A 22,496-nucleotide genomic window follows, 5' to 3' on the forward strand; every position below is an offset into this window, starting at 1 on the left:
GACAAGGAGAGGCATAACCTTGCGAACAAATGCCAGCATGTGTTGAAACAGATTTCTATGCTAGACATGACCCTCCTTTGCTGATAACCAAGCTTGGGAGAGACGCTTGTCTCAGTGATACCAACCTTGACTCGGAAGGAGAAGAAAGCCATGTGGTTCATCACGACTGGTGAGACGAGGGGAGAGTCGATAAGAAACCGAACTGTGTTGAACGAAAAGTAGCAGGAGCTGATTTGAACTTTGAAAGGAACTATTGAGAAAAGAGGGGAAAACCTGTAACAGAGGCGACCAGCACCACGTGGGTGCTCTCGCAGGAAACTCTGGGTGATTACCCGCTGATAAGAGACTACCATAACAAGCTTTGGGAAGAGGTGAAGAGAGGTCAAAGTGGTCATAGAAGGGTCTTGTAAAATCCTCTGTACTGTCGAAAGTCTTTGCCCAACCGATGATTGTGATTAAAAAGGGAAATTAATCCTGCATGGTGAAAACTAATACATGAACTGCTTGTTAAAAGTTGGCAAGAGTGAACCCTGCGGAGGATGCAAATCTGCTAATGAGACGGGTGAAGTCTAAAGTCCCATAATGAACTGTTTGAGGAAAAGTTGGCGAGAGTGAACCCGGCAGAGGGAAGCTGACTATCAAGGGCGAAGCCTGAAGAATTGTTTAAAAAGACAGTAAGACCTGTGAAAGTAAGAAGCACTGGAAGACCAGGCGAAGTGAATGCTCCCCCTTGTCAAGTGGGTCCAAGCCCGGTCGAGGGAGATCCAACAGTGAAAGTCCTCAGCCAAAGTCCATTGAGAACATTGACAAACTTGAAAGTATCTCCTGTTAGAAAACTGCTCTTCCAGTCTTTCTTTCTCTTGTTTCATAAACCGGTCCTTTTCTCTTTTGGTTTCACTATTTGCAATTATTTCAGAATGGCTTAGTCACCGATATGCCCAGTGTGCCCTTTATCCGTTTGTGGACTCACCGGATCTTGATGGCGTCTATTGTTGCTTCTGCATTCTGCCGGTGACGGTCTCCTTCTCTTTCTGCTTCATGACTGTTTATCGACCAGTTTCCTGCTTCTTGAGGCCTCCACTGCACTAGTCTGCTTTGCATGGGATTCTAGTGAGCAAAGTGCTGTTCTCCGATGCAGGCTTTTGGTGTTCCTGCTGCATGCCACCTACTTCCAGCAGCCTTCTTCCTTCAGGCCCCCGAGCTGATTGGCTCCACAGATTTCCTTTCGCACAGAGGAGCAACACGCTCCTGCCAGCAGCCTCCATGTGTCTATTTCTTTGGTGATTTAAAGGTTCCAGGCACAGGTGTGCGCTTGCTGCCACTAGAGCCCTGGCTCTTCTCGTGGGTTCCCTTGCTCTGCATTACCCCACTCCTCTTCTTCGTCCCAGTGTTATGGTGATTGTGGGAATAGTATCCCTTCCTGAAAACCGTGTATGAATGTTTGCAATGGGTTTTAAAGGCAAACCTGGTTTTAATGAAGAGCATGTGGGATTGTGAAAAATGTCTTTCACAATTTTACAAGGCTGGTTAGATTCTGAGAGTTGGCCTTTGGAATGTAACAGATTCTTACTATTCTCCATGGGTGGAAGAGGGGGGTATTACAATAGGTTATTAGGGCATCGGTAGTTGGAGATGTATCTTCAGAAAGGAAAGGATATACCATGTCTCACCCGATGATACCACCATATCAGAATCAGGTAGCAGCTGCCGTCCCCTGGTCACATGGGAGGAGGCCAACGCCAGGAAAGAAGTGATGATATCAGGTTCATCACAGTGGTCTCTTTGTGTTTCTTACCAAGCGGTTCCCCACCCCCTGTCTTTACCCCTCTTTCCGGTCTTGTTCTTCTCATCCCGCCTTAAGGCCTGGTTTCTGTCACCCCAACTTGGGCTCTGGTCTCTCTCACCCCGCCTTGGGGTCTGGTTTATCTCACACGGCCTTGGGGTCTGGTTGGGCCTCACCACCAGTACCTCTATCCTTGTGTGGTGCTCCTCTGGAGTGTTGGGGAGGTCGGCTGATGCAACACTGCTTCTATAGCTTCTTCTAAGTGTTCCACGTCAGGTGGAGTTTGCCCTCGTTTTCCGCTGTCTCCCGGCAGAGCTTCGAGGCCAGCTCTTTGGCACACCGATTATCAGCTCATCGAGCGGAGTTCGCTCCTCAATGTCCATCTTGGCCGGGTGCTTCCTGCTGCTTGCAGGGGCTCGATCTTCCGTGGCTTCGCCACTGTTGAGTGCGCCATGCCTGGTGTACGCTCCCCCTTTCTTGGCACACTTTCCAGGAGAAGGTTTCTTTCCTTCTGCAGCTCTTCTAGATTCTCTTCTATTCGGATTGGCACTTTATCCTTCCCTCTTTTAGGGCATGGGACTATCCCCTGTTCTTTCGCTTTGGGTAAGTACGGAGTACACAGAGGGTCAGAAACCATACTAGCACTTCACAAAGGTAGTTTCAAGACATCACACATCACACACTTTAATTCCCCTATAGCCAAGAAAGATATTGGGATCTTGACACATGGGAGGATAACTGAAATACCATGCTGGGGATTTCTTGTCCTTTACAGGGTAGAGTGGGGGCAAGAGTCAACTCCAGTGGGATCACGTTTGCCCTGCCCCCTAGGGGGTGCTAAACGAAGTAGAGATCACCCACCGTATTCAAGAGGGGTGGCTCTCCCTTAGGGAGAGGGTACAAAATCCCTGAATTTCTTCACAACTTTTGAACACTTTTGTTGGCTAGATTTGGAGAACATCCTTTTTCTAGTAGGCAAAAGAACTAGTTGAGTTTGGCCACTCCTTTTGGACCTTGGTTATTAGAGTCTAGTATCCCTGGATGGACAGAGAACTGTAAGCTTTGGTTAAGAGCTTATGTTGCAAGAAGTCACCATCCTGAGGTGTAGGGTGCACCTGGAGTATCACAGTTTGTGTCGTTCCTCCCTAGTTCCTGTAGGTGTTTGTCCAACCCTACTGTAAAACCATGCATGCTTAATAAAAGCCTCTTACCACATTTTGGGGGTCATTACGACCTTGGAGGTAATCATGCCGCAATTTGCGGCATGGCTACCTCCATTCCGGGTACCGGATCCGGGTTCCCTGAATGGGGAAGTACTGGGCCATTCTAACCTTGGAGGGCCCGGTATTCCCCCATTCAGGGAACCCGGGTTCCGGTCCATCCCCATTCCCATTTGAGCCCCCAATGGGAATGGAGAAGGTGCTAACAACGGGACTGTTAATAACGTGCCCATTGTTAGCACCCTGGTCTGCTAGTGGGACCCGCTAAGGGCGCCTGGTTTTACCAGGCGCCCTTTGCGGGTCCGCAAGCAGACTCGTAATAGGGCGGTAAGGGGTTGATGGCTCTGGCACCTTTACTGGCGCTGTTAACCCCTTAACGCCAACCTCGGAATGAGGCCCTTTGACTTCGGTTTCATCATTGCGTGACCTTCTTACACAAGATGTAGGAAGTGGGATAAATAGCTCTGATAAAAAGGGCCCAACGCATTGGCAAATCGTTGACCGACTCTTAAGATTCTGCCAAAACTCCCTGTATGCTAGATTGCCACAGAGTCACACCAGGTTCAGCTTGCCTCTGTTAGGGAGAATTCTCATTTCTGTGCTAATTTCCATCAACCTTAGAGAACCCTGCTCTTTTGCTGGACTTTAGGACTTTTTAATTTTTATCCTGGAGTGAGTGAGACTTTTTTCTCACTCTCTCATGTATTTTTGATTTGATTTGGACTCTGTTTTCTTTTTTTTTGGAGTCTGACAAACTCCAAAGGCATCTACGTTGTGTGCAGTGTCACAGATAAATCCTTTTGCATTTCTCTTAAGGTTTAAATACCTTTTCTTGGGTGAACTACAGTTCCCGAGAATAGTAAAGTGAAATTAACTTTACTTAACTTTTTCCTATGTAGTTCAGCACACCCCATCTTATGTGCAGTGGGGGGGGGGTTGCTTAGTAACCCCTGTTCCTACTTACTCATGTAACAATTTTTATGTTACCCTGACTACTTTTAATGGCTGGTGGCAGTGGTTTAATTTTCCTACCATTGTGCTTTTCTACCGCAGGCTGAATCCTCAGCTCCAGTATAGCACCCATGGGTAACCATTGTGTCAAAATGGCACGGTCTTCTTTTTTCGCCATTTATTGTTTGTGAGGTCTTTCTTGGTTTTTGCTCTGCGCACCAAACCACGTTTAACCCTTTTGTTCTATTTGCCTTTGGCGGGCTTCAGTACTGAATCCCGCCTCTCGCTCCAGTGTGTGTGGCTGGGCAGGAAGTGAGGGAGGTGCCTGAAACCTCCTTGTCCTTAGTCTCCTTGGTTAATTGAATGCACCCAGTCCTGATTGGCTGGCTGGCTGTCCTTGCAAGACAGCCACCCGGCTGTGTGAGTGACAGCTAGGCTGTGCATGAATGCGAGAAACCTGCATAAAAGTTGAGGCTTCTTTGACTGAAGACAGTCGACCACTGGAAGAAACAAACGATAAGGGATCGTGAAGAGAAGCTTGCTGCATCCTCCTGGACTGTTGAACTGCCCAGTGAAGCCCTGCTCCTGCTGCAACTAACCCTGAGACAAACTTCACTGGAAGACCTTCCCCAACTGGCTGTACTTCCTTGCTGCTGCTGGAACCGAGTGCCAGGGGTCGAGAAATCCATAGTCGAGTGCAACGTCTGTAAGCTGGCCAAAAGCTCCAGGAAGATCCTGAGGACCCTCCTGAAGCAGGACGACCCAAGCTCTCACCAGAGTGCTAGACTCAAGAAGCAAAGGAAGCCCAACTGACGTCCAAGATCTGCGGTGGTGCTGTTTACCGCTCGCTGAAATCGCGAAGTACAGCTGAATTGAAAAGAGCCTGTAGGTGCCGCCGTCCACCGAACCGCTCTGCAGGAGTCCTCCAGCCCTCTTGTCCCCACGACTGAGGCCCAGGAACACAGGATCTGCAACACAGCAACCGAGACAGAAGCCAGCTGGACCCTCTTCTTCTAACCTAAGGTACTGTTCTGACTCTGGGGTACTTGGCTCATTGTCTGTAGCTTGCTATTCTCAGTTGAGACTTGCAGTAGCTGCTTTTCTAGAGTTGATCTCAGCTCTAACTTTTCACACGTGTAACAGCTTGTGGCCCAACAGTGACTTTCTACAACAAACTCTCTAACTCTGTGCAAGACTTTTTTCTACCTAAGAAGTGCCCCATAGACTTTATTCCAAATGGACTTTGGCTGTGCTGGCTCCCTGACGACTCTTCTAATCATTGCCTTTGATTCTTACTGTCCCTCAGACGTGATACATTGGTTTTGAACTAATATTGCCTGGAAAGGTTTTTATCTAGACTTCATTGGGAGATTTAAAAGTGCTCACACCTTTTCCTTCCCTTAACCTTTCCTCTTTACCAACCTCAGAATTTTACAAAGTACAAAAGTGATATATAAATTCCATTACTGTCCTAGTTAGTGAAGTCACCTCAGGGGGTAGGGAGTGTGTATGAAGCATCTCGAAAGAGTATCTACTTGCTTAGCCTTGATTCTGAGAAAGTATTTTGAAGTGTATTTTCATTGTTGCACATTGTCCTTTTTAAAGAATGCTTATTTAAAACTGACTGTTAAATAAATAATTATTTTACTAGAAAACCCTGAGTGTAAGTGTTATTTGTATACTTGTATTTGTGGATTTCGATGCTACAGCTCTACAGCTCACATTTATCCCTCTTGAGATAAGTCTGTCTGCTCAATCACTCTACCAACTTGTGTTGTACAGACCTATACCAAAAGGTGGGTTATCAAATACCAAGAGGACGAGGCTGGCGTAGTCTGCCACAGAGATACTGCATCAAATCTTGCCCAACATCCTCGACATCTGTATTCTGGAGCAAGTAACTAACACACCTGGAGGAAAGGTTAACATTAAAACCGGACTTAAGGTTACCGGAACGTATGGCGGGATACCCCCAAATCTATCCTGGTGCTCCACCACTCGGAGCATGTAAAAGCAGGGGTGTTTGACAGTGGCTATTCAGAAGGGCTGAAAGTCATCTTGACTTATGATTGATAATGATGTGTTATTTATATAGCGCTACCGCCCAAGCGCTGTACAGAGAACATATTTACATACAATTTATCACACAACCGAAATTGGGACTCATTTATCGACCTTGGAAGGATGAAAGACTGAGTTGGCCTTGCCGTGATTCGAATCTGTGACCTGCAGATCACACTCACAGCACTGAGCTCTCAACATGTTCAGCTATCTTGCTGCCTTAGAGCAATTGTCACCCATGTTGGTGACCCCATTGCTCAATTAATATGTGAGGTGGTCCTGAGTCTCACATTCCCCACAAAAATGCTGTTGGCCACTTAGGTTACCTGCTACCTTGCAAGGTACACAACACCCTAAACCACCTCCTCCCAAAGACCCAGGCTCTGCAACATACAGGACTGGCCTTCCCCAGAGTTACAGTAACAGAAGAAGAATGGATACACGAGTGTTTTGAGCAATGTGTTGCCTGTAGCGGTCATAGAATGCATGTAGCTTTGTGTATAATTTGATGTTTTTCCTTTTTTTCTCTACACGGTTTATCTGGAATGATCTACAGCTGAAGGGCCTGTTTTTTCTTCTGGTCATGATCTGAAGGAGCTGGCTTCTCAAGGCATGGAACACCAAACTAGAATGTTTTCCACCTGTGCTGAGGTGAGTGACTGTAGGGCGGGTGGCAATAAACATGGCAATGCAACTGAGCGTGTTTATATGGTAACGGCTGTGAAAATTACTATTGTGTCCCATCACAAACCTATTAATCGTCTTTCGCAACATTATTGAAACACTGCAAGTAATTGAACTCTTGACATATTGGAGAGGAACTCGGGGTGGAGCGGACAAAGGTGTTTTTTTTCCTCTAAAGAAGCTATTAAAAAGAAAATGATTAAATTATTCTAACATTGTAAACTAGCTCTTTTTAGAATTGTTTTACAATGTTCATTTGTAATGATTACTTTGAGTATATATATTATTGTCCTTCTAAGAATGTAAAACGTGTGTCCCGTAGTAAAGCACATCATCAAAGCCTCCTAAAACAACCATGAAGATTATTTTCTGATAGATTACCATTCAAAGACGGACAGTCTGTTATCCCCCCATAATGTACTCCTTTGAAATGGTCTGAGATAGGGGGAAAGGCCATATAGCACTAAGAACGGTTCCTCCTGCTTTGCATAAAATCAAAGTGCATTCTGGGAGCATAAGAATGACAACAGATCTTTGTATTTGACATCTGTTTGTAATAATACGGTTGTGTGCTTGAATCACAAGTACATAACGCACACTAGGCTTGGTGTTCATTTCATTTTTCACAACACACAACACTCACTGTTGCATGACAATGAATCATAGATACTATTTGGACAGCCAGAGGATTTGGGTGAGAGGATAAATGTCTGATATTTGTTATGCCTTTGAAGCTGATGCCTCTGATGGCTGTCTTACTTCCCGTTTCTGGGGATGTTTCCTCTTCCTGTGCAGAATTTAAAAAGGGCGGGGGGACGGCTCTAGGGCTGTGCAGAAGCTCAGTCCCTATTGCAAAGACATATTATAGAATAGAAATAGGATTGTGTTATTTTATATACATAGAAAATCATGCCATATTCCTCCAGCGTCTTACTGTGGTAATAAGTGTTATTAGCCAATTAACGGTACTCCACTTGTGTGAGGCAGGCAAGATAGAGAGACAGACTCAATTGTTATAGTTTCAAAGCCTTTATTTACTATAGAGCTGGGGTTGGTGTAATACCTAAGTGGGTCTAACTCTAAGGGACGGTTCCCTCAACTGATGTTTCTAAGGGCCGTCGACGTCTGAAAGTCCAAAATCAAAATCCGTCTGTGTCTAAATACCTTCAGCTATTGCTCCTCTACCTCCAACTCACTCAGGGTCAGTCGTTTTTCTAAGAAACGACCTGGGGGTAGATCTCTGTCTTCGGCTGGGGCCTCCCTCTTGAACAGTCTCCCTGCCACTCTAAAACTTGAGGAGAACCATCTCCGGTTCCGGAAGCACCTCAAGACCATCCTCTTTTCTTCTGCCTTCGCTCCCCCTCTCCCCTGCTTATCTATTCTCTCTTGGCACCGTGCACCTGGCCACCCTCTGTCTTTTGGGCCAGGTACCTGCTTATCCTGTCACCCTCCCACACTGCCTCCGGGCCACCCCTTGCACTGGGGTCTATATCTGTACCCATACAGCCTCCCCTTTTTCTTCCTGCACTTATCGGACCTACCCTGTCTGCTGCCTTAAACCTAGCACTTGCAAATTGCTGGCTGCATTAACACTGTTTGTTGCTTTTATTATTTATTTATTGTTATTTATCTGTTTCTCCTCTGCTTCGCACTTTCCACATCTCCACCCTTCCATGCACTTTTCCTCTCCCCCCTCTCCCATGCACTTGCGCGTTCTCAATGTCACTGGGCCTAGTAAGATCGCTGTTTTGTTCTCCCCTGTTCCCCTCCCTTGCCTTGTTGCGCTCTGAAACACTTGTGTACGAGCGCGATAGAAATAAAATATCAATCAATCAATCTAAACCTATGCTTGCCCTCACTCTCTGCTTAAAATGTGGTAGGAAGTCTCCTTAAAGAAAAAAAATAGTGATTAAAAAAGAAATATATACTAAGGCTGGTTTCAGGTGGTCTTCTCACCAGGTGTGGTTTGGTCAGTATCATCAAAGTTCATTACAATCAAAAAGAGGTTTGTTAGCTCTTCTCCACAAAGTTCTTGCACTGTGTTCAGCAAGTCTCAATGTCTTTAGTTCCTGAGGATTCCCTTCCCCAAGCTTCAATCCTTCCAAGTTTCAGACAAAATAAAATATAACACAGTTCTTCTTCAGCCTATCAGGGTTCCCTTCCCGAAGCTTAGGCCCCTTTTCAAACACAAAATTCAACTGGTCAAGATGTGCCTTTTACTTATTTACAGTTCCTTTCACACACAACCTTCTCATGGGTAACATCAGACACTTTAGAAAATGCTAGGTTCTTTGTTCCTCCTAAGCGCGACCACTCTGATCTTTGGCCCCTCAATGTATTTCATGTACTTGCTTTTCTTCTATTCTTTTATCTTTCAGGTGCTTCAAGCACCCCTTTGTTATCTTCCACTTTGCTGTGTGCTCTAGCATTGTCTTTCTCGCCTCTGGCACCTTCCTTTGGTTCACTTTCTCGTCACTGTGCCTCTTGCACATTTATTTCTTTACTTTCCTACACCCTTGAACCTGTCCTTTTCCATATCGTGCCTCTTGCACACTTATTTCATTCTTTGGTGCTCACTTGCCCCTTTCCTTTACTTTCGGGTTACTCGCACCCTTCTTATTTACTTTCAAGCCTTTTCCTTCCTTTCCGCTCTCTTAGCGCCTTTCTCTCACTTTCCATTAACCTTCCGTTTTCTCTCTTGCTTTCTGCTTCATGCCTCTTGCAGAAAGTCTTTCTCCCTTCCCGTTCCAGCTAGCCGCACCCTTCTGAGTTTCTCTGGCTTTAAACTGACCGGGTAGCATTGTGCTGGCGAGCGGTCTCTCCGGGTATATCAGATCGAGGTCAGGGTCTCACCACCTGCCCCTCATACTCCCTTGAGACAAGCACACGTTCCAAGGGAACAAGCACTTTTCTGCACACCACCAGCAGGACATGGGCTGCCTCGCTCCTGCTCCCTGGCTCCCCATCACTGTTGAGCCCCTCACAAATGCTGGGCCAGTGTGTTGGGACGGCGCTCTCCTCCGGATCCTCCAGACTTCTCTCCCTTCAGCTCCCCGCTCCTTGGCTTCTCGGCTCCGATCAGAATTCACAGCTCGCCCTTCAGATTGAGCAAAACCACACCTTTTATACTCAGCAGTCAAGTGGAGTCAGGTGTAAGTAGTCTGTGGTACATGCCTGACCCTGACTGACTCTTTTAATGGGACAACCTAATGGTAGTAGGTGGCAGTCTTCCTTTTGTTTCTCAATGGGTTTTGTGCAGGTAATCCACTCTACTCTCGGTTGCCTCTTCTTCTTCTTCCCAGTATTTGTCAGAAATGGACAGGGGGAGATGGAATGGATTGTAAATAGCCCATGAAGACTGAGGAAGGGGGTTCTGATGGAAACTGGGGAGGTGGGGAGTACCATGTCTCGCCTTCGGGTATTCTCCCCTGTGACCCTCCTTTCAGGTGATCCTCCCTTACTTGTCCACCGCCAGGGTCGGGATCCAAAAGTAATGACGCTTCCCTGGCCACCTGAATGGAAGATCCTGTGTGGAGTAGGTGTGAGAGCACCGCCAGGTTTCTCACATCAGCCTTTGAAAGAAGAAAGGCTGAGTTGGCCCTGCAATGGGATTCAAACCTTCAAACTTTAGGTTGGCCCCACGTTAGTGCAAGCAGTTACCGCATGAGCTGTCTATCTTTCTGGTCTAACATTACTTATCCAGGCTGGAAAAAGGGGCATCATATTGACAAGCTCAAGAAGACACTTTTGAAAATGTCCATGATATCCACAGTCCTATTTTTGATGCAAGAAATGGTTCTGTGACAAGATGGCTATTTAGTTCTCCTCAGCTGCTGTTAAACCCACAAATTGATCTCCTACTCCATGACGCTCAGATCAATAAACCTGCTGCTTCAAAACATCTAACCTGAAAGGTGTGGTTGGCTGCAAACTACCATTTTCCATCTTATCTGCCAAGTAAACTTGCTACGAGGACATCCACTCTATTTAGTCTCTTGCTTTGTATTTTGTGGAGGGTCAGAGAGAGATAGACTAAAGTTGCCGTTGTCAAGATGCTTTTATTCAAATAATAGAAAGATGCCTACCTTTCCCTAATCTATGGGTTTCTCTACCTAACTCAACTAACTAGGTTGCTCGTCAGTTTGTGAAGTCCAGAAGCAGTCCTCGGCCCAAACCAAAACTACGCTGACCCTACCACTAAGACAAAACAACTGAAGGACAGGAGAATAACTCCCTTTTCCTGGGGTAGCTTTCCCAGCCTTGCTTATTGTGAACCTAACTGAAGTCCAGGAGAATGACTCCTAGATCATGTTTCTCACGTCAGTTCCTTTTTAATAACGAATCTTCAGATAGTTCTTAGCTATCTTTTTTACAAGCGCGTTCAGTTCATAAAGGAGATTTTCCCAGTCCTCTTCCAGTCCTCGGGTTTCGCTTTCCCCTGGTGTTCAAAGTTCTTTGTCTTTGACTCTCTTGGTGTTTCTTAGACCTAGATAAAAGTCTTTCTTTCTCTGGTTGACTCTCACTCTCTTGGTCACTCACTTTCTCACTAAGGTAACGATGCTAACCCCAGTACTGGTTCTCAATCTCTTGGTTATTGGCTTACTCACCCTCTTGGTTATTAGCCTTCTCACTGAGATGAGTCTGATGAAACCAATGGCGATCCTCACTCTCTTAATTATTGGTGCCCTCTCACTCCTTGTTACTGGGGCGAGTATGATTAGTCCAGTAGTTATTCTCTCACTCCTTGTTACTGGGGCGAGTATGATTAGTCCAGTAGTTATTCTCTCACTCCTTGTTACTGGGGCGAGTATGATTAGTCCAGTAGTTATTCTCTCACCCCTTGTTACTGGGGCGAGTATGATTAGTCCAGTAGTTATTCTCTCACCCCTTGTTACTGGGGCGAGTATGATTAGTCCAGTAGTTATTCTCACCCCTTGTTACTGGGACGAGTGCGATTAGTCCAGTAGTTATTCTCTCACCCCTTGTTACTGGGGCGAGTGCGATTAGTCCAGTAGTTATTCTCTCACTCCTTGTTACTGGGGCGAGTGCGATTAGTCCAGTAGTTATTCTCTCACTCCTTGTTACTGGGGCGAGTGCGATTAGTCCAGTAGTTGTTCTCTCACTCCTTGTTACTGGGGCGAGTGCGATTAGTCCAGTAGTTGTTCTCTCACTCCTTGTTACTGGGGCGAGTGCGATTAGTCCAGTAGTTGTTCTCTCACTCCTTGTTACTGGGGCGAGTGCGATTAGTCCAGTAGTTGTTCTCTCACTCCTTGTTACTGGGGCGAGTGCGATTAGTCCAGTAGTTGTTCTCTCACTCCTTGTTACTGGGGCGAGTGCGATTAGTCCAGTAGTTGTTCTCTCACTCCTTGTTACTGGGGCGAGTGCGATTAGTCCAGTAGTTGTTCTCTCACTCCTTGTTACTGGGGCGAGTGCGATTAGTCCAGTAGTTGTTCTCTCACTCCTTGTTACTGGGGCGAGTGCGATTAGTCCAGTAGTTGTTCTCTCACTCCTTGTTACTGGGGCGAGTGCGATTAGTCCAGTAGTTGTTCTCTCACTCCTTGTTACTGGGGCGAGTGCGATTAGTCCAGTAGTTGTTCTCTCACTCCTTGTTACTGGGGCGAGTGCGATTAGTCCAGTAGTTGTTCTCTCACTCCTTGTTACTGGGGCGAGTGCGATTAGTCCAGTAGTTGTTCTCTCACTCCTTGTTACTGGGGCGAGTGCGATTAGTCCAGTAGTTGTTCTCTCACTCCTTGTTACTGGGGCGAGTGCGATTAGTCCAGTAGTTGTTCTCTCACTCCTTGTTACTGGGGCGAGTGCGATTAGTCCAGTAGTTGTTCTCTCACTCCTTGTTACTGGGGCGAGTGCGATTAGTCCAGTAGTTGTTCTCTCACTCCTTGTTACTGGGGCGAGTGCGATTAGTCCAGTAGTTGTTCTCTCACTCCTTGTTACTGGGGCGAGTGCGATTAGTCCAGTAGTTGTTCTCTCACTCCTTGTTACTGGGGCGAGTGCGATTAGTCCAGTAGTTGTTCTCTCACTCCTTGTTACTGGGGCGAGTGCGATTAGTCCAGTAGTTGTTCTCTCACTCCTTGTTACTGGGGCGAGTGCGATTAGTCCAGTAGTTGTTCTCTCACTCCTTGTTACTGGGGCGAGTGCGATTAGTCCAGTAGTTGTTCTCTCACTCCTTGTTACTGGGGCGAGTGCGATTAGTCCAGTAGTTGTTCTCTCACTCCTTGTTACTGGGGCGAGTGCGATTAGTCCAGTAGTTGTTCTCTCACTCCTTGTTACTGGGGCGAGTGCGATTAGTCCAGTAGTTGTTCTCTCACTCCTTGTTACTGGGGCGAGTGCGATTAGTCCAGTAGTTGTTCTCTCACTCCTTGTTACTGGGGCGAGTGCGATTAGTCCAGTAGTTGTTCTCTCACTCCTTGTTACTGGGGCGAGTGCGATTAGTCCAGTAGTTGTTCTCTCACTCCTTGTTACTGGGGCGAGTGCGATTAGTCCAGTAGTTGTTCTCTCACTCCTTGTTACTGGGGCGAGTGCGATTAGTCCAGTAGTTGTTCTCTCACTCCTTGTTACTGGGGCGAGTGCGATTAGTCCAGTAGTTGTTCTCTCACTCCTTGTTACTGGGGCGAGTGCGATTAGTCCAGTAGTTGTTCTCTCACTCCTTGTTACTGGGGCGAGTACGATTAGTCCAGTAGTTGTTCTCTCACTCCTTGTTACTGGGGCGAGTACGATTAGTCCAGTAGTTGTTCTCTCACTCCTTGTTACTGGGGCGAGTACGATTAGTCCAGTAGTTGTTCTCTCACTCCTTGTTACTGGGGCGAGTACGATTAGTCCAGTAGTTGTTCTCTCACTCCTTGTTACTGGGGCGAGTACGATTAGTCCAGTAGTTGTTCTCTCACTCCTTGTTACTGGGGCGAGTACGATTAGTCCAGTAGTTGTTCTCTCACTCCTTGTTACTGGGGCGAGTACGATTAGTCCAGTAGTTGTTCTCTCACTCCTTGTTACTGGGGCGAGTACGATTAGTCCAGTAGTTGTTCTCTCACTCCTTGTTACTGGGGCGAGTACGATTAGTCCAGTAGTTGTTCTCTCACTCCTTGTTACTGGGGCGAGTACGATTAGTCCAGTAGTTGTTCTCTCACTCCTTGTTACTGGGGCGAGTACGATTAGTCCAGTAGTTGTTCTCTCACTCCTTGTTACTGGGGCGAGTACGATTAGTCCAGTAGTTGTTCTCTCACTCCTTGTTACTGGGGCGAGTACGATTAGTCCAGTAGTTGTTCTCTCACTCCTTGTTACTGGGGCGAGTACGATTAGTCCAGTAGTTGTTCTCTCACTCCTTGTTACTGGGGCGAGTACGATTAGTCCAGTAGTTGTTCTCTCACTCCTTGTTACTGGGGCGAGTACGATTAGTCCAGTAGTTGTTCTCTCACTCCTTGTTACTGGGGCGAGTACGATTAGTCCAGTAGTTGTTCTCTCACTCCTTGTTACTGGGGCGAGTACGATTAGTCCAGTAGTTGTTCTCTCACTCCTTGTTACTGGGGCGAGTACGATTAGTCCAGTAGTTGTTCTCTCACTCCTTGTTACTGGGGCGAGTACGATTAGTCCAGTAGTTGTTCTCTCACTCCTTGTTACTGGGGCGAGTACGATTAGTCCAGTAGTTGTTCTCTCACTCCTTGTTACTGGGGCGAGTACGATTAGTCCAGTAGTTGTTCTCTCACTCCTTGTTACTGGGGCGAGTACGATTAGTCCAGTAGTTGTTCTCTCACTCCTTGTTACTGGGGCGAGTACGATTAGTCCAGTAGTTGTTCTCTCACTCCTTGTTACTGGGGCGAGTACGATTAGTCCAGTAGTTGTTCTCTCACTCCTTGTTACTGGGGCGAGTACGATTAGTCCAGTAGTTGTTCTCTCACTCCTTGTTACTGGGGCGAGTACGATTAGTCCAGTAGTTGTTCTCTCACTCCTTGTTACTGGGGCGAGTACGATTAGTCCAGTAGTTGTTCTCTCACTCCTTGTTACTGGGGCGAGTACGATTAGTCCAGTAGTTGTTCTCTCACTCCTTGTTACTGGGGCGAGTACGATTAGTCCAGTAGTTGTTCTCTCACTCCTTGTTACTGGGGCGAGTACGATTAGTCCAGTAGTTGTTCTCTCACCCCTTGTTACTGGGGCGAGTACGATTAGTCCAGTAGTTGTTCTCTCACCCCTTGTTACTGGGGCGAGTACGATTAGTCCAGTAGTTGTTCTCTCACCCCTTGTTACTGGGGCGAGTACGATTAGTCCAGTAGTTGTTCTCTCACCCCTTGTTACTGGGGCGAGTACGATTAGTCCAGTAGTTGTTCTCTCACCCCTTGTTACTGGGGCGAGTACGATTAGTCCAGTAGTTGTTCTCTCACCCCTTGTTACTGGGGCGAGTACGATTAGTCCAGTAGTTGTTCTCTCACCCCTTGTTACTGGGGCGAGTACGATTAGTCCAGTAGTTGTTCTCTCACTCCTTGTTACTGGGGCGAGTACGATTAGTCCAGTAGTTGTTCTCTCACCCCTTGTTACTGGGGCGAGTACGATTAGTCCAGTAGTTGTTCTCTCACTCCTAGTTACTGGGGCGAGTACGATTAGTCCAGTAGTTGTTCTCTCACTCCTTGTTACTGGGGAGAGTACGATTAGTCCAGTAGTTGTTCTCTCACCCCTTGTTACTGGGGCGAGTACGATTAGTCCAGTAGTTGTTCTCTCACCCCTTGTTACTGGGGCGAGTACGATTAGTCCAGTAGTTGTTCTCTCACCCCTTGTTACTGGGGCGAGTACGATTAGTCCAGTAGTTGTTCTCTCACCCCTTGTTACTGGGGCGAGTACGATTAGTCCAGTAGTTGTTCTCTCACCCCTTGTTACTGGGGCGAGTACGATTAGTCCAGTAGTTGTTCTCTCACCCCTTGTTACTGGGGCGAGTACGATTAGTCCAGTAGTTGTTCTCTCACCCCTTGTTACTGGGGCGAGTACGATTAGTCCAGTAGTTGTTCTCTCACTCCTTGTTACTGGGGCGAGTACGATTAGTCCAGTAGTTGTTCTCTCACTCCTTGTTACTGGGGCGAGTACGATTAGTCCAGTAGTTGTTCTCTCACTCCTTGTTACTGGGGCGAGTACGATTAGTCCAGTAGTTGTTCTCTCACTCCTTGTTACTGGGGCGAGTACGATTAGTCCAGTAGTTGTTCTCTCACTCCTTGTTACTGGGGCGAGTACGATTAGTCCAGTAGTTGTTCTCTCACTCCTTGTTACTGGGGCGAGTACGATTAGTCCAGTAGTTGTTCTCTCACTCCTTGTTACTGGGGCGAGTACGATTAGTCCAGTAGTTGTTCTCTCACCCCTTGTTACTGGGGCGAGTACGATTAGTCCAGTAGTTGTTCTCTCACCCCTTGTTACTGGGGCGAGTACGATTAGTCCAGTAGTAGTTCTCTCACCCCTTGTTACTGGGGCGAGTACGATTAGTCCAGTAGTTGTTCTCTCACTCCTTGTTACTGGGGCGAGTACGATTAGTCCAGTAGTTGTTCTCTCACTCCTTGTTACTGGGGCGAGTATGATTAGTCCAGTAGTTGTTCTCTCACTCCTTGTTACTGGGGCGAGTATGATTAGTCCAGTAGTTGTTCTCTCACCCCTTGTTACTGGGGCGAGTATGATTAGTCCAGTAGTTGTTCTCTCACCCCTTGTTACTGGGGCGAGTATGATTAGTCCAGTAGTTGTTCTCTCACCCCTTGTTACTGGGGCGAGTATGATTAGTCCAGTAGTTGTTCTCTCACCCCTTGTTACTGGGGCGAGTATGATTAGTCCAGTAGTTGTTCTCTCACTCCTTGTTACTGGGGCGAGTATGATTAGTCCAGTAGTTGTTCTCTCACTCCTTGTTACTGGGGCGAGTATGATTAGTCCAGTAGTTGTTCTCTCACTCCTTGTTACTGGGGCGAGTATGATTAGTCCAGTAGTTGTTCTCTCACTCCTTGTTACTGGGGCGAGCATGATTAGTCCAGTAGTTGTTCTCTCACTCCTTGTTACTGGGGCGAGCATGATTAGTCCAGTAGTTGTTCTCTCACTCCTTGTTACTGGGGCGAGCATGATTAGTCCAGTAGTTGTTCTCTCACTCCTTGTTACTGGGGCGAGCATGATTAGTCCAGTAGTTGTTCTCTCACTCCTTGTTACTGGGGCGAGCATGATTAGTCCAGTAGTTGTTCTCTCACTCCTTGTTACTGGGGCGAGCATGATTAGTCCAGTAGTTGTTCTCTCACTCCTTGTTACTGGGGCGAGCATGATTAGTCCAGTAGTTGTTCTCTCACTCCTTGTTACTGGGGCGAGCATGATTAGTCCAGTAGTTGTTCTCTCACTCCTTGTTACTGGGGCGAGCATGATTAGTCCAGTAGTTGTTCTCTCACTCCTTGTTACTGGGGCGAGCATGATTAGTCCAGTAGTTGTTCTCTCACTCCTTGTTACTGGGGCGAGCATGATTAGTCCAGTAGTTGTTCTCTCACTCCTTGTTACTGGGGCGAGCATGATTAGTCCAGTAGTTGTTCTCTCACTCCTTGTTACTGGGGCGAGCATGATTAGTCCAGTAGTTGTTCTCTCACTCCTTGTTACTGGGGCGAGCATGATTAGTCCAGTAGTTGTTCTCTCACTCCTTGTTACTGGGGCGAGCATGATTAGTCCAGTAGTTGTTCTCTCACTCCTTGTTACTGGGGCGAGTATGATTAGTCCAGTAGTTGTTCTCTCACTCCTTGTTACTGGGGCGAGTATGATTAGTCCAGTAGTTGTTCTCTCACTCCTTGTTACTGGGGCGAGTATGATTAGTCCAGTAGTTGTTCTCTCACTCCTTGTTACTGGGGCGAGTATGATTAGTCCAGTAGTTGTTCTCTCACTCCTTGTTACTGGGGCGAGTATGATTAGTCCAGTAGTTATTCTCTCACTCCTTGTTACTGGGGCGAGTATGATTAGTCCAGTAGTTATTCTCTCACTCCTTGTTACTGGGGCGAGTATGATTAGTCCAGTAGTTATTCTCTCACTCCTTGTTACTGGGGCGAGTATGATTAGTCCAGTAGTTGTTCTCTCACCCCTTGTTACTGGGGCGAGTATGATTAGTCCAGTAGTTGTTCTCTCACCCCTTGTTACTGGGGCGAGTATGATTAGTCCAGTAGTTGTTCTCTCACCCCTTGTTACTGGGGCGAGTATGATTAGTCCAGTAGTTGTTCTCTCACCCCTTGTTACTGGGGCGAGTATGATTAGTCCAGTAGTAGTTCTCTCACCCCTTGTTACTGGGGCGAGTATGATTAGTCCAGTAGTTGTTCTCTCACCCCTTGTTACTGGGGCGAGTATGATTAGTCCAGTAGTAGTTCTCTCACCCCTTGTTACTGGGGCGAGTATGATTAGTCCAGTAGTTGTTCTCTCACTCCTTGTTACTGGGGCGAGTATGATTAGTCCAGTAGTTGTTCTCTCACTACTTGTTACTGGGACGAGTATGATTAATCCAGTAGTTGTTCTCTCACTCCTTGTTACTGGGGCGAGTATGATTAGTCCAGTAGTTGTTCTCTCACTCCTTGTTACTGGGGCGAGTACGATTAGTCCAGTAGTTGTTCTCTCACTCCTTGTTACTGGGGCGAGTACGATTAGTCCAGTAGTTGTTCTCTCACTCCTTGTTACTGGGGCGAGTACGATTAGTCCAGTAGTTGTTCTCTCACTCCTTGTTACTGGGGCGAGTACGATTAGTCCAGTAGTTGTTCTCTCACTCCTTGTTACTGGGGCGAGTACGATTAGTCCAGTAGTTGTTCTCTCACTCCTTGTTACTGGGGCGAGTACGATTAGTCCAGTAGTTGTTCTCTCACTCCTTGTTACTGGGGCGAGTACGATTAGTCCAGTAGTTGTTCTCTCACTCCTTGTTACTGGGGCGAGTACGATTAGTCCAGTAGTTGTTCTCTCACTCCTTGTTACTGGGGCGAGTACGATTAGTCCAGTAGTTGTTCTCTCACTCCTTGTTACTGGGGCGAGTACGATTAGTCCAGTAGTTGTTCTCTCACTCCTTGTTACTGGGGCGAGTACGATTAGTCCAGTAGTTGTTCTCTCACTCCTTGTTACTGGGGCGAGTACGATTAGTCCAGTAGTTGTTCTCTCACTCCTTGTTACTGGGGCGAGTACGATTAGTCCAGTAGTTGTTCTCTCACTCCTTGTTACTGGGGCGAGTACGATTAGTCCAGTAGTTGTTCTCTCACTCCTTGTTACTGGGGCGAGTACGATTAGTCCAGTAGTTGTTCTCTCACTCCTTGTTACTGGGGCGAGTACGATTAGTCCAGTAGTTGTTCTCTCACTCCTTGTTACTGGGGCGAGTACGATTAGTCCAGTAGTTGTTCTCTCACCCCTTGTTACTGGGGCGAGTACGATTAGTCCAGTAGTTGTTCTCTCACCCCTTGTTACTGGGGCGAGTACGATTAGTCCAGTAGTTGTTCTCTCACCCCTTGTTACTGGGGCGAGTACGATTAGTCCAGTAGTTGTTCTCTCACCCCTTGTTACTGGGGCGAGTACGATTAGTCCAGTAGTTGTTCTCTCACCCCTTGTTACTGGGGCGAGTACGATTAGTCCAGTAGTTGTTCTCTCACCCCTTGTTACTGGGGCGAGTACGATTAGTCCAGTAGTTGTTCTCTCACCCCTTGTTACTGGGGCGAGTACGATTAGTCCAGTAGTTGTTCTCTCACTCCTTGTTACTGGGGCGAGTACGATTAGTCCAGTAGTTGTTCTCTCACTCCTTGTTACTGGGGCGAGTACGATTAGTCCAGTAGTTGTTCTCTCACTCCTTGTTACTGGGGCGAGTACGATTAGTCCAGTAGTTGTTCTCTCACTCCTTGTTACTGGGGCGAGTACGATTAGTCCAGTAGTTGTTCTCTCACCCCTTGTTACTGGGGCGAGTACGATTAGTCCAGTAGTTGTTCTCTCACCCCTTGTTACTGGGGCGAGTACGATTAGTCCAGTAGTTGTTCTCTCACCCCTTGTTACTGGGGCGAGTACGATTAGTCCAGTAGTTGTTCTCTCACCCCTTGTTACTGGGGCGAGTACGATTAGTCCAGTAGTTGTTCTCTCACCCCTTGTTACTGGGGCGAGTACGATTAGTCCAGTAGTTGTTCTCTCACCCCTTGTTACTGGGGCGAGTACGATTAGTCCAGTAGTTGTTCTCTCACCCCTTGTTACTGGGGCGAGTACGATTAGTCCAGTAGTTGTTCTCTCACTCCTTGTTACTGGGGCGAGTACGATTAGTCCAGTAGTTGTTCTCTCACTCCTTGTTACTGGGGCGAGTACGATTAGTCCAGTAGTTGTTCTCTCACTCCTTGTTACTGGGGCGAGTACGATTAGTCCAGTAGTTGTTCTCTCACTCCTTGTTACTGGGGCGAGTACGATTAGTCCAGTAGTTGTTCTCTCACTCCTTGTTACTGGGGCGAGTACGATTAGTCCAGTAGTTGTTCTCTCACTCCTTGTTACTGGGGCGAGTACGATTAGTCCAGTAGTTGTTCTCTCACTCCTTGTTACTGGGGCGAGTACGATTAGTCCAGTAGTTGTTCTCTCACCCCTTGTTACTGGGGCGAGTACGATTAGTCCAGTAGTTGTTCTCTCACCCCTTGTTACTGGGGCGAGTACGATTAGTCCAGTAGTAGTTCTCTCACCCCTTGTTACTGGGGCGAGTACGATTAGTCCAGTAGTTGTTCTCTCACTCCTTGTTACTGGGGCGAGTATGATTAGTCCAGTAGTTGTTCTCTCACTCCTTGTTACTGGGGCGAGTATGATTAGTCCAGTAGTTGTTCTCTCACTCCTTGTTACTGGGGCGAGTATGATTAGTCCAGTAGTTGTTCTCTCACTCCTTGTTACTGGGGCGAGTATGATTAGTCCAGTAGTTGTTCTCTCACTCCTTGTTACTGGGGCGAGTATGATTAGTCCAGTAGTTGTTCTCTCACCCCTTGTTACTGGGGCGAGTATGATTAGTCCAGTAGTTGTTCTCTCACCCCTTGTTACTGGGGCGAGTATGATTAGTCCAGTAGTTGTTCTCTCACCCCTTGTTACTGGGGCGAGTATGATTAGTCCAGTAGTTGTTCTCTCACCCCTTGTTACTGGGGCGAGTATGATTAGTCCAGTAGTTGTTCTCTCACTCCTTGTTACTGGGGCGAGTATGATTAGTCCAGTAGTTGTTCTCTCACTCCTTGTTACTGGGGCGAGTATGATTAGTCCAGTAGTTGTTCTCTCACTCCTTGTTACTGGGGCGAGTATGATTAGTCCAGTAGTTGTTCTCTCACTCCTTGTTACTGGGGCGAGTATGATTAGTCCAGTAGTTGTTCTCTCACTCCTTGTTACTGGGGCGAGCATGATTAGTCCAGTAGTTGTTCTCTCACTCCTTGTTACTGGGGCGAGCATGATTAGTCCAGTAGTTGTTCTCTCACTCCTTGTTACTGGGGCGAGCATGATTAGTCCAGTAGTTGTTCTCTCACTCCTTGTTACTGGGGCGAGCATGATTAGTCCAGTAGTTGTTCTCTCACTCCTTGTTACTGGGGCGAGCATGATTAGTCCAGTAGTTGTTCTCTCACTCCTTGTTACTGGGGCGAGCATGATTAGTCCAGTAGTTGTTCTCTCACTCCTTGTTACTGGGGCGAGCATGATTAGTCCAGTAGTTGTTCTCTCACTCCTTGTTACTGGGGCGAGCATGATTAGTCCAGTAGTTGTTCTCTCACTCCTTGTTACTGGGGCGAGCATGATTAGTCCAGTAGTTGTTCTCTCACTCCTTGTTACTGGGGCGAGCATGATTAGTCCAGTAGTTGTTCTCTCACTCCTTGTTACTGGGGCGAGCATGATTAGTCCAGTAGTTGTTCTCTCACTCCTTGTTACTGGGGCGAGCATGATTAGTCCAGTAGTTGTTCTCTCACTCCTTGTTACTGGGGCGAGCATGATTAGTCCAGTAGTTGTTCTCTCACTCCTTGTTACTGGGGCGAGCATGATTAGTCCAGTAGTTGTTCTCTCACTCCTTGTTACTGGGGCGAGTATGATTAGTCCAGTAGTTGTTCTCTCACTCCTTGTTACTGGGGCGAGTATGATTAGTCCAGTAGTTGTTCTCTCACTCCTTGTTACTGGGGCGAGTATGATTAGTCCAGTAGTTATTCTCTCACTCCTTGTTACTGGGGCGAGTATGATTAGTCCAGTAGTTATTCTCTCACTCCTTGTTACTGGGGCGAGTATGATTAGTCCAGTAGTTATTCTCTCACTCCTTGTTACTGGGGCGAGTATGATTAGTCCAGTAGTTATTCTCTCACCCCTTGTTACTGGGGCGAGTATGATTAGTCCAGTAGTTATTCTCTCACCCCTTGTTACTGGGGCGAGTATGATTAGTCCAGTAGTTATTCTCTCACCCCTTGTTACTGGGGCGAGTATGATTAGTCCAGTAGTTATTCTCTCACCCCTTGTTACTGGGGCGAGTATGATTAGTCCAGTAGTAATTCTCTCACCCCTTGTTACTGGGGCGAGTATGATTAGTCCAGTAGTTATTCTCTCACCCCTTGTTACTGGGGCGAGTATGATTAGTCCAGTAGTAATTCTCTCACCCCTTGTTACTGGGGCGAGTATGATTAGTCCAGTAGTTATTCTCTCACTCCTTGTTACTGGGGCGAGTATGATTAGTCCAGTAGTTATTCTCTCACTACTTGTTACTGGGGCGAGTATGATTAGTCCAGTAGTTATTCTCTCTCTCCTTGTTACTGGGGCGAGTATGATTAGTCCAGTAGTTATTCTCTCACTCCTTTTTACTGGGGCGA

At 47.0% G+C, this 22,496-nt stretch overlaps 1 protein-coding gene across 1 annotated transcript in view; it reads left to right on the forward strand.

Annotated features, from left to right (window-relative positions):
• ECHDC3 (enoyl-CoA hydratase domain containing 3) overlaps positions 1 to 22,496 on the forward strand; it is an 87,502-nt gene that overhangs the window by 48,169 nt on the left and 16,837 nt on the right. Inside the window, exon 3 of the mRNA XM_069627781.1 lies at positions 6,572 to 6,666. Within this exon, the coding sequence (XP_069483882.1) occupies positions 6,572 to 6,666 (95 nt within the window). The remainder of the gene's footprint in view (positions 1 to 6,571; positions 6,667 to 22,496) is intronic.

This window comes from Ambystoma mexicanum, chromosome 12, assembly GCF_040938575.1.
Source record: "Ambystoma mexicanum isolate Mex_15411 chromosome 12, UKY_AmexF1_1, whole genome shotgun sequence".
NCBI classification, from domain to species: domain Eukaryota; kingdom Metazoa; phylum Chordata; class Amphibia; order Caudata; family Ambystomatidae; genus Ambystoma; species Ambystoma mexicanum.